This window comes from Cebidichthys violaceus, unplaced genomic scaffold (assembly GCF_023349555.1).
Source record: "Cebidichthys violaceus isolate CVI_PGR_0920_01 unplaced genomic scaffold, fCebVio1.0.p SCAF_24, whole genome shotgun sequence".
NCBI classification, from domain to species: domain Eukaryota; kingdom Metazoa; phylum Chordata; class Actinopteri; order Perciformes; family Stichaeidae; genus Cebidichthys; species Cebidichthys violaceus.
Window position 1 is genome coordinate 421666 of NW_027176417.1, and position 12823 is coordinate 434488.

At 47.0% G+C, this 12823-nt stretch overlaps 1 protein-coding gene across 1 annotated transcript in view; it reads right to left on the bottom strand.

The window, feature by feature from the left end:
* xirp2a (xin actin binding repeat containing 2a) overlaps positions 1-12823 on the bottom strand; it is a 43509-nt gene that overhangs the window by 12266 nt on the left and 18420 nt on the right. The window contains exons 5-7 of the mRNA XM_068719277.1: positions 5623-5780; positions 1678-1815; positions 376-462 (exon numbers count right to left, since the gene is read on the bottom strand). Of these exons, the coding sequence (XP_068575378.1) occupies positions 376-462; positions 1678-1815; positions 5623-5780 (383 nt within the window). The remainder of the gene's footprint in view (positions 1-375; positions 463-1677; positions 1816-5622; positions 5781-12823) is intronic.

Here is a 12823-nt window from a genome sequence, read left to right on the forward strand (position 1 = left end):
TCCCCGGGTACCGGTTCAGCGAGGACACTGCTGCGGAGCTGAACAGACAGGCGCTTAATGTGGAAAAGGTGTTTTTCTTACTGCGCCGCTGTCTGTTTTATAACTTTTATTATTCGGACGTTTTGCTTCATTAATTCAGCCAACAAGGAGAAATTAAGAGCTTCTCTCGTCGAGTCTTCGCGAGCAACGTTTAACGACAACGTGATGTTTTGTGAAGGAATACAGAGCAGCCCAAAGTTAGTCCCCCCCCCTAGTTTTGCTTAACTCTGTTTAGAGCTAATCCTAGATTAAGTTCAAGCTTGTTGGTGCAACGCAGTCTATAAGTAGACCGTTGTCCAATATTCCTGATTCCCTTGTTGCGCCCACACCCTGTACCTCTTGTTGATTGTGGAGGAGGTGTGTGGTGGGGGCGACCTCTCTGCCGCTGCTTCTCACCGTCACCTCTGAGGAGCTCGATGTCTCCTGTCAAACACGGACAGATGGAGGAATGTGAAATCACCCTCAAATCCACAACACATGCACAATGTCCCGAAATGGTTTCCTATTCGGGAGAAAGAGGTTTAAACTCCACTAAAAGGACGAGTTCAGCGTTGGAGAAGGAAAGCAATGGATGACAAAAACAGCACAAAACTACAGGTGCCATCGTCCTCCGGTGAGATTCACCCAATGTGAAGGAGATGAAGGAGACATCGCATATTAGAGCTTGTGTTCACCGCTGTTAACATGAAAGATAGATACATGGAGGGCGGGTGTGCTCTGTACTTCTGAAACCACTTATGTCAGAATAATAACATCTTGCCCCCCCCCCCCCCCCCCCGATGTACGACCAGTTTTATAAAACCGGAGCTCGGATATCACACCGGTGAGGGAAACCTGAGGCGGGAAAGTGGTTTTGCCGTTGTGGCGCAGAGGCAGTACCTCGATCAAACAGACGCTTCCTCTCACGAACCCCCCCTCTGTAAAATCTAGCATTCAGCGAGCTCCGTGTGCGCTCGATGAATCCGCTCTGCTCCCCCCGCCTGAATGAGCAGAAGCACGGAGGGGTGCGGAGTTGCCCCCCCCCCCCCCCCCCCCTCCTGTCAGAGGCTGCTAACGCGTTCAGGCATTTCCCTCACGCGCTCGATGACAGCGGCACATATCTTGAGCAAAGTTCAAGGTGCCCTCTTTGATTTGACCTACGAGAAACGCCTCGCGGCCACAGCGCCCACGGGTTTGTTTTGTTTTTTTTCCCAATAAAAGCGCTTCACTAGAATGTAAATCATCCAGCGGCATTTATACGTTTCTCAGTTTACGCAGAGCCGGTGAACAAGTTGAGTTGACTATAAACAGGAGGGACAATAAAGGCCACTTTCATCTATTGTTATTGCTCATCTCTAAGAATCATCTGTGGAGAGGTTTCATGTCCAATACACTGATGTTATTATCACGTTCATGATCATTGCAGAAGGTTTTTTTTTAAAAAGGTATCATCATGATTTTGGCAGCTCCAAAGAGTCCCTTTAGAAAACCTCTCATCTGCCCCACACGGCCCTGGTTCTGGTTCAGCAGAACGGCCCGGGTCTCTGGCAGTACCGATGACGAGCGTTGAGAATAACTATATGAAAACAGCCAATCCTCTCGCTGATGGCGGTCGTATAAAAAGGCATCAGTATTACATTCATGAGCAGGTGTTCTCACCTGGACGGATCTCTGCTCGAAGTGGAACTGGGCGACGCTGGACTGAGAGGACGAAGAGGCAAACTCCTGGATCTCAAACTGTTTCTTCACACTGGCCAGGCCTCCGGGCAGCGAACAGGCCTCGGACTCACTCATCACCTGTCGGGAAGAGAACGGACGGCGTGAAACACACCTGGTGATCCATCCGCAGCGCGTTACGGATTAAACACACTGTAAACCTCCATTACGTGCGATATCAGGAGATTGGTATTGACCCGAGGTGAACTATTCTCTGCTCTCATTGATCGCGAATGTGCTATACATTCGCTTATGCTAATATGAGCGTGAACGCAAAGGCATTATGCTAATGGTTTGAGAAGCGTTGGTGTTCCTTTAAACGTGACGTGAATGCTGTGATCGTGAAAGACGAACGGTGGGAATAAGATGGTTTCCTGTAACGCTCCTCTGGGAGGATTGTAGCGTAATGCAGCTGTGATAATACTGAGACACGAGAAATAAAACAAAAAAAAAACAGCAAAGATACACCCAATTTTAATGGATTCGGTTTTTTTTTCCCCATATCCAACCTGCAACAGAGAGTGAAACATCAATAGACAATTCAGTCTTTCAGAACAGTCAGTTTAAAAGCTTTTCGATACTTTTATTGGGCTACGGACAGAATTATTCCTTAAAACTGGAAAGCACAAAAGCCTGTTTTCTTTGCAGGGAGGAGGAGACTTTCCGCGCCTCATCAGTATGGGGGATGCGGTCCTCACACTACCACATCCGGCCAACAAGGCACACTGACTATTTGATGCAATAATCTCCTTTTGGAATTGTCAATTACTTTCTTAATAAAACATTTATATGAAGGATTCTGCATGCAACCTCTGGGGAAGTGCAATATATATGTGAAGCTCTCTGTTATACGTGTGTGTGTGTGTGTGTGTGTGTGTGTGTGTGTGTGTGTGTGTGTGTGTGCCACCCTTCCTTTTTAATGCAAATAAGAGGTACAGTGCAATTTGCAAGTTATTGCAGAGGAGTTCAGGTCAGCAACATTTCATGGCAGGGCACCGTGTTATCAATATTTGACTACTTCTGGGTACAATAGCTGCGTTGATGTAACCTAAAATCAACATCTCTCTTTGAAACGACTTTGTGTCCTCAGAGCGTGTTTTCTTGAGACGGGTTCAGCCGGGCCGCTGCCCACTGTTTACCGGTGCAAATAAGCACTGTATGGTTTAGTGCCGATATTAGGAGAACAACACATTCTCACTGCCGACCAGTCAAACGCCGACCCCTGGTCAGCAGACGTAGCTGTCAAACGATGGCGCTCTCGGTACCCCTCTAGTGCCGGGTTTAAATGCTCAATGTCGTTTCCAAAATAAACGGCACAGGAAACATACGGTTTGCTCTTATTACATGGATAGTGTCTTTTCAAAATAAACTTCAGTGTTCACAAAAAAACATGCAGTTTCCGCTCCTTACAAGCATACGGTGTCTTTTCAAAATAAACTTCTGGATTCACAGGTAACGTACAGTCTAGTCGCATTACATGCATGGCAGCTTTTCAAAATAAACTTCAAGTTTGTTTTTAAGTACGGAAGTTACGTAACAAAACTAAGGTAAAACAAGACACAAACAGCGGTCTCCTGGGTCAAAGTCCTGCATTTGTTCGACTAAACCATCCACCCCGACCTCCACCTATCAAGCTCCATTTGCTACGTCAGTTGCTCTGACTGTCCGATGGTGACGGGGATAGGTTTACATCAGAGTCAGTACAAAGCCCGGCGTGTCAGACGCCGAGGTTGCGCTGACCAAGCGTCGGTATTTGATGAGGTGGGAGTGACAACGGGCTGAGGAGACATAGCTGCTGGATGATGGACGGGACAGACTGAATGGTGTCCATCAGGGGTCCTGCTATCTTTAAACAACGTGCCACTTGTGTGTGGACATGCAGACAACAGCTGCAAAGGTACAGGGGAAAAACAAGACCCCCCCCCCCCCCCCCACACACACACACACACACACACACACACACACATTCAGCTGTCAGTAGGCAGTAAGTTTGGCGCGGCTGCCACGCCGTCAATGTTTAATATTCTTAGCTATTGGTATTAAAACTACAAAATATAAAGGGTTTATTGAATTTTTCTGACGGTTGTTATTTTAAGCATAATTAGGTGTCATAAAAAGTAACAGGCCTCTTGATGTGAGTGACGCTAGAACAGCACTCTCGTGTTAACAACAGCTCTCATCTGCTCTGAAACGGCTGTGAAACTTAGCCTCGAGTGGCTTGTTACTATACCGACCTGTGACCAGCTGACAGTTAATGCACTCGCTCATAAAATCAAATTACGCCGCATAGTAGGGGACAACTTTCAGTTATTACTGTTATTAGTCTCAATTAGGTTTTTTTTAACATTTGAATCCGTTATCTTCAAATTTTCAATTTAGCTTTAATTCCATTGGAGTCATTCTTCTTTTATCACCACTTGCTTTATAGGGCTACTGTAAATCAGAGAATGCAGCTGCTGAGTCTCGTCGTGCGCAAACACCCCAGAAGGTGGCAGGTCGCCCTCTGTTAACACGCCACAGCGCGGCCTCATGACTGACATGCCGGACATTGATTATTTATCACCTGACGGACCGACGGATTCACGGAATGGAAGGTCTGGATCGCTGCATTCGGCTCTGAAGCTGTGACGATCGTACAAAGCACACCGGGGGTTGTTGTTTGTCTTTTTTTGCATTTGCTTTGGTTTTTGGACAGTCTCCTCTGTACAGATTTGCAAACATTTGCCCCGCCCACATTTTGCACACTACATGACACGTTTTCAGCAGCTTGTATTCCATTATATCTGCACAAAACCTCCACGTGGTCCGTCAGTAAATAAGCAGCGAGCCGTTATGCCCTGTAGCTGTAGAGCGCAGCAGAGAACAGGCGGGCTTTGCGTTAGATACCGAGCCGACACACACACACACACACACACACACACACACACACACACACACTGCAGTGGCCTTGGCTGACTAACTGCTCACACAGTTAAATCACTGGGTTCATGAAGTGCATGAAGGCTCTTCAAAGCTGCGGGGGCCTTTTTGTTCATGGTAATGACCAATGACTCAGGGATATTCACACGGGTTATTGTGTTTAATTTAAGTGTGAAGGCGCTCTCTCTACAGATGCAGTTAAAACGACTGACATGGAGATTGATGCTATATATATAATAAGACGTGTGTGTGTGTGTGTGTGTAGCTCTCCTTGCCTGTATGTTGCCAGTGCATACAGAACCGTTATATTTCATTGGGAACCTTTAATACTAATGCATCTGTGGATAAACCATTATATATTCCAGCGGTTCTTACTTAGGGGTAGGGGCCCCTAGGAACAAACAAACAACAAAAAAAAAAGTTCTGCTACACATTTTCTGGATAATTTTACTTCTAGGAAGCTAGAGCGTATAGAGGAAACGACAAGGAGGCTAAACTGCACACTGTTTTTAATGTAAGGGGTCCAGTGACACATATACAAAACCTAAATTTATATATTATATATTTATATCGGTAATTCTACTTTTAAATGACATATGTACCTGGAGAAATTGTCTGAACTTGTCTGACTTTACGTTGATGAATGATGCTGAAACAGCAGCCCTGTATGAAACGACCGTTACATGACTCCCCCCCCGGCTCCCAGTCACACTCTAGAGGACTGGTTTTCCCATCCAGTGCTGAGCCTCATGACACTTTGACAAATACTGCTTCCATCCCCCTGCAGCCCCCTTGTCCTTTTCCACTAAGTACCTTACAGCCTTCAGTGACAGCACATTTCTACTTTGGGGAGAATCAAATGGTCATAAACATCAGCGACGCCACGGGGTCGACGTAATCTTTAAATCCAAACATGTCTGTGACAGTCTGCCGTCTCCCCTTACGCCCCACGTGGAAGTATCGTCTTACCGCGGCAGAGGAGGAACCTCCGGTTTCCTTCTTGGACACGGCGGCCTGATACATCGCCAGCCGCTCTTTCACCGACACCGGCTCGCCCTCCTGGTCCTCGGCGCTCGGGGCGCTGTCCTCCGGACGTCCTGGCGTGGATCTACCTTCGCTGCCTGCAGCTAAACACAAAGAAATGAACCTCACCTTAACACAAATATCACAGCGACATTGACGGGGATTAAAAAGGGAATAAACACACGGATGTATACTAAAATATTAAAGCTTTTTACTGCGGAGGTTTTAACCAAATGTGGCCGGAGGCAAACACGAAGCGGAATACTCATCAACCGCAAAGCACTACTGTACGATACTTCATATTGCGCGGCACATTCCTGCGAATGGCCAATTAGAGAAGACCAGTAATTTTGTATTGACTTCTCTGTGCTACAAAGCATCATTAGGCAACACAGAAGGCTCCATTAGGGCGCAGCATACGCCCACACCGGACCTTTTGGCTCTCGCTATATTCTCTCTCTTTCTCCGGGCGGCAACGCCGTGGGATGAGAGCAGACCCAAAATAGAAATGATTCTCTCTCATCATGTGCTCTCGCTGTAACCTCTTGACATCTTGAAAGGCCTCCCGCTTGTTGCGTTTTCCCACTGTATCTCCTCCACATGCGCGCGAGCTCGAGAGTGGAGCTTCAGCGCGACTTCTGCTTCAAAAAGTTTGACAGCAGCTGCTCCTTCGAAGCGTGTGGATCGAGTGAGGCCCTCTCGTCGCTGTGCTGGGAGAGAGCTTGGGAGCAGATCCAGCGCTTAGCGGTGAAGCACACACTGTCCAATCTGTCTTTACGATTCTCTAAGTCCACTTATATGACTCCACCGGCTTGATATAGCCCTCTCCTGGTAGCCTTGTAAACTAAATGAAGAAGTCAACCACCCTTCTTCTGCGCCATCGACCCATAAAGTTGTGTAACAGTAGGAGCTGTCGGCCCGGGAAGCGTTTCCTCACTCTCTATTCCCATTACGCTTTCTTTAAAACAAAACGGGACTCTCCCTGATTAGAATCTCTTTGGGAGTCGTAGTTAACTTTTGCCCCGAGGGAGCCGAGAGAGAGTCCAAACAGGAGGAACCCATCGCAGCTTATTAGCCCTGATGAATCATCCGATTTGCTGTCGCAGCGGCATCTCCACAAAACGGGAGCGCATTACAGACTTCTGGGTAAACTGTGTGAACCTAGCCACCTAGCTAACCATTGTATCAACCGTCAGTTAGGTACGACAGCTTTCTCCCCTCTTCAATAACTCTTCATTGAATGAAAGATTGTACCATCGCAGGAGCAGAGGAAAAAGAGAGGCGCTTTGTGGAGCTATTGTGGGTGTTCCTGAGAGGACAACGGGTGAGCGGTTGTTTACCATGCAGCCCCTGACAATAAGTCATGAAATGCTACTTCCTAGAAAACTCAGGGGTCAGAATGTTCCCGGCTGAAATGTCCAACGTCTGACCTCCAAGAGCTCCAGGTTCACTACGCCCGGCGTAAAAAACATGGCCGACAACGTGATGTTTCTTCGGCATGTGTGCCCCGACCGGAATTCTCAGCAGGCCAGCCCCTCCACATGTTCTACTTTCAGCTGTGGCGTAACCAGCTACCTAATAACACGGCAGCATGTTTGGATACCAATGTACACGCGTGGGTTATTTGAATTAATCGCACAAACTATACTTCATGCTGCCTTTTTGTTTACAGTGCGCGCTTCCACAGTTGTGTATCGTCAGACGGCTGCTTCTCCGTGAAGTCGGGGTGGATGGAGTTTAACGGAAGACTCTGAGTGGTGTTCCTTTTGCTTTTTTATTTTTATAGTAGGAGTCACCAAGCTCCTATAAAACACATATTTGGTAACAAAGCGCGGATGATGTCGTGCCACCTACTGGTGTGACCTTAGTTCAGAAACGACTGACAAGAGCACGCTCTCCTCATCCCACCCAATTTTAGCTTTCTGCTACGTCCGGCATGTTAGTGTAACCGATAAGCCGTCAGACAAATAGGCTGCCCGAGACGGCAGCATCTGAAAATAAACAGGGGCAACATCCTATAAATATGGGTCAGAAACCCAACACCTGAGGCTGACGTGTCGCCTAATACCGGCTCGATGACAGAAACACAAGGATAATGCCCTCATTCATCACCGGAGACAAATGGCCACGTCACGGTCTGGATCCGTCGGAGAGACGTGGGGCTTCTGATGCCCGAGAGCCGTGACACCGGTGCTTTGGATATCTCCGGCTTCTGAGAAGGGAATGCCGTATGCAAAGCTCCCATAGCATGGAGGTGAGGCAACCGGGAGGGGGGGGGTTGGGGGCGCTGACTGGAGAGAAAAAAAATAAACCGGCCTTTTTATAACCGGGCTCCGTCTGCAGCGTCATGTTCCAGGGAGATTTGAGGAGTGGAAGTGTGTGTGAGGGAGAGGAAGGAAACAGAGCGAAGGCACAATTGAAAGAACTTCTAATGAGATGCGAGATATTTTCTAAGTCACCATCTCTCAATGCCGCCACTAATTAGTACCGGCACCAACGGATGTTTAATTAGCATTAATAATAGCTTTCTCACTGCTTAAGATGCCCCAATATAATGAAGGTTTACAGTGCGGTGTATCAGAAAAAAAAAATAATTTCTGCTTTTCATGGACAGCATATTGAACTGCTTCGAGGCACAATAACTACCACACTGTTATTTTAGCTTCTTATCTTTTCAAATCACGGCACAAGTGATGGCACCTTGGGGGGGGGGGGTGTAATGGAAGGGAGAGAGGCCGGGAAAAGTCAACGGGGGAGGGCCATGCCGCTGCCGGCGTGCGCGACTCAGTGGCTATATTGAGCCGAGCCGGTGGGCCGTTTGACCTCCCCCCGTCACGGCCCTTCTGGCCGGCGTCAGAGCGATGAGACGTGTGACGGTGCTGCACCGCCGGCTGGAAGTGAGGAGGTGAAGAGGCGGGAAAGACAGAGAGAGAAAAAGAACAAAAGGAGTCATTTCAGAGCTTAACCGGGCAAAGGGTGAGGCAGCGTGGCTTTGAAGCCGAGAGCTGGATCGAGGCCCACAGATCTGTGTCAAGCAGAGGCCGTCCCCTAATCACAGAGGTGTCGCCCTCTCCTCACAACGGAACCCTTAAGCAACCCAATTTTCCGTTCAGTACTTACTGACCAGAGCTTTTGGCTGGTGAGGGTTTTTTTCAAGAGGAGAGCCAAATCGAGCTACACTAATTGAAATGTCAGCCGTGGCGGGCGATTTCTTCCACACCGAGGAAAGCAAAACAGGCACAATAATTGAGCTGTCAAATCTATCGAAATAACTTCTTTACGTGGAAGCCGGATCGCCCTCGGGTGCTTCCTTATGCTACGCAAAGCACTTTGTCTCCCGATTTGCCACGCTTTAAGAATATGCAGGATCGGATTGCTGCCGGTTATGTCGGGTGGAAGGAAACAGGAAGGGCCCATGCATGTTTTATGACGGTGTGCAAAATCCGAGCGGAATCCTGGAAACGTACCGCAATATCGCTCTTTACAAAAACAGCCCCCCCCTCCACTTCATCTTATTTCCCACTTTCACCCAAGATGTTTGCGCAGCCGTGGTGGGGTGGGGGGGCACGTCAAAAACACGATTGATTATCAGCTAAAATGTCATCCACCATTTCCAATTTGTCTCCTACCACTTGAGCTATACGGTGGAAAATCCCCCTGAAGGAGCGGCGCTGACGGTGCCGATGCAAGAATCAGCCTTGAAATACTCAGAGTCCCCCACAGATAACTTACCTTTTCTAACCGTGGAGGCTGCTCTGTCTGTCAAACAATACAATCCAAAAGACAAAGGCCTTGGATCACCAGAGAATTTAAAAGTCGACCAGCGTTGACCCGACACGGAAAGCAAATCCCAGGCAGAGACGGACAGCGAGGCTTGGAGACCAGCTCCAGCAGAGTGCTCAGTGAGGCCCAGGCGCCCAGTGACAGCTGATTTTATTTTAGAAGTCCCCTTTGTAAATAAATAGGAGTGACTTGAGGGGGAGGAGAGGGGAGGTGGATGTGGGCTGGCCTTTTTTTAGAATGGAGTATCGAGGTACCCAACATGCCCTTAGCCTTATGTCACAGTTGTCTTATGGACACAGACGTCCCGCGACCGCGAGACGCTTCATACATCCTTCGTGTTCGCAGCGGAGGGCAGAGAGACGTTTGGCATTTGGCATTATCCCGGCATTTCATGATCCACAGCGGAGATAGATGTCACACACGTTGCTTAATAGGCAACACACACACACAATCACACGGCTGCAGACAGACTCTGGGGGGGGGGGGGGGCTATACTTGTGCCGTATATATCCTATGACATAGTGACATAAGATATGAGACTCAGATTCCCTTTAAAGAACAGTTCTACGTTTATTCACCGTCTTAGTGGTAGAGCCGGGAGGTGATTAGCCTAGCTTAGCATAAAGACTGGAAGCAAAGTCTGGCTTTGTCCATCGCTCAAAGCGCACATCAAACATGAAACATCTGTTTGTTTAACCTGTACACAAACTGAGATGCGAAAAACAACAAGTTGGCTTCACAGGAAGTTACATCACCGTGACGCGCAGGAAGTCACGGCCTCCAAGAAATAGTTCCAGCATATACCCACAAAACCACAGCTTTACTGCATTTCAAATACATACTTTTGAACTGGAGAGAGCCCGGCTAGCCGTTTCCCCTTGCTCCCAGGCTTTATGCTAAGCTAAGCTAACAAGCTGCTAGCTCTGGCTTCATATCTAGAGTGGTGTCAATCTTCTGTTTTAGATCCAAGCAGGAAAACAAATAAGTATCGTATGACTTTCAATCTCAAAATAATGACCAAAATGACTTAGTTATCTTTAAAAAATGACAGTAAACATGTTTACAAGCAGAAAGCTTCTCATTATATTGCGATAGTGAATCATTACTTTGAAAAGGTTTGTAATTTGAATAAGTTACAGGATTTTTCCATCACAAGCCTAAGATTTCATTTGACTGGGCTCCAAAGCTCCTAAACTGACTTTAATAAGGTCAAAAGCAGCAGCTGCCGGGCCTGAGACGCATGCTCTCGATGTCCCTCTCCAGTTCAAAAGATTGCCTGTAAAAGCTCCTCAATGTGGTGAATGATTTAAAACCTTCTGCCGAGAGGAGTCGAGTGTACCTTCCTCGGTAAAAACCCATCTTGTACATGTATGCCGTCCAATGAGACGTCTTTGAAGCCTTCTTTCAAAGCACAGGTAATCGGTTTGAAGATAAGAGGAAGATTGCACTGCTATTTGTCCTTCCTTTTTGGACATATGTTGCCCTAACAATGGCAAAGATCCTCTTTTAAAGCAGCGACCTTACGTTTACTTGTTCCTAACCTCCAATACGAGCGATCATCCGGCTCATACAGCGCCATTGACGTCTATTCTCTCCATATTAAGTGCCGTGATGGTAATTGTCGGCTGACCTCGTACATGAAACACAAGGTGTTCTCTGCAGCCCCCCCCCCCCCCGCACACCGACTGGAGAACAGCGTGGCTATCAGGCTTGACGAGAAGCTGCACTCTGCTGATAATCCCACTGAAATTGCACATGGATTTCCTGTTCCTGACGTGGAAAATAAACACACTCCGGTGGAATGCCTAATGAAGGGGCCTTAGAATATCCCCAAACTGAAGTCCAGAGTCAGTGCACATTCGGCCGAGTATCAAACTAAAATAACGTTCAGAAAATAAAGTGCTGAACGCCATTAGTATCTTTAATTTGTTAGAGTAAATTGCCAATAAAGAGATTTAGCGTCTAAACGGTATCTGGGTTGGATAGGGATGCGCTAATCAATGCTAATGAGTCAGGGGGTATTTCGTCTGTGGGAACACTGTCAATATGTTACCAATCCACAACGACTTCCTTTTTTAGCTCTGCAGGGTTAGAGAGCATTGCATTATGGGTGTTTAGAGCCTCTATAGTGCTAAAGTGGCGAGTTTGAATGCGCTAATTAACTGTTAATGTCAAATAGATTCTGTTGCTGTAAAGTCTCCTCTACTCTGTATCATCAGCTGACTTTACCTGTGTCTTATCATCATTAAAGATGTCACATTAAAAAGACGGTTAATAACGGACCCTGTCCGTCAAAATGACGGACAAGAAAATCTAATTCATCCACTGATTGATGGCGGAATCATGAGAATTCACCATGCAGTGTAAAGACATTTCAGTGGTTCACCCTGAGGAGCCATTCACCAGCCTCACATCAATACACAATATAGTCAAACGTCAATTTTCAATTTCCGAACATCAATCTCGTCTTAGTGGCTATTATGGGACACAAATTAGCACTAAGGGGATCAAACCTGCAGCTGACGGCAAGAGAATCTTTGTTCCTCCGGAGGATAATATTATAAAGACATCATCATTTGGCAGGCAAATCTGGGAGGAGATTAATTAAAAAACACAAAAAACGTCTTTTGGCAAATCCAGCTCCAACTGGCAGCGTTTGCACACTTTAAAGAATTCTCTTGGGCGAAGTGTGGCTGACGAGTTGAATCGGCCACAGCCCGATATGAATGTACATGCACTTCTGAATGATAGAATAAAAAAATAAATAAAAACATTCCCATTTAACTCCCACCACCGTGTGCCACAGAGCCACACAGCTCCACAGCGTAACACGAGAGGAAACAAGTAAACAAGCATGGAGATTTAGAGGCGAGCTTTGCATCTGTTTAAAGCGCAGTTATTTAAACACGGAGGCTTTGCGGGGGAACAGCTCCTGTCATTTGACCTCGGCGGATTGAGCGCCGCCGTCGCCGCTGACAACTTGTCAGCGAAGACAAAAGTCGTCGCTCAGTCACGGGATTGTCAAGAAGCTCCAATTTTAGACGCGCCACGGAGATTTAGGGACTTGCGGAGGCGACGCGAAAGCCCCGACAGGTCTCAGGTAGAGATGGAGAGGCTCTCGGTCTGCGAGTGTGAATATATATATATATATATATATATATATATATATATATATATATATATATATATATATATATATATATCGGGTGTGATCACGCATGGCTGAGTTTACGAGTGTGTGTGTGTGTGTGTGTGAACATGTGTTAACACCTCGATACCACTTTGAGTGCTGTCAACTCCATCACAACAGTTGTGTTCACTTTACCTTCAAAAAGGATGCTCCCAACGAGGAATGAGTCCTAGT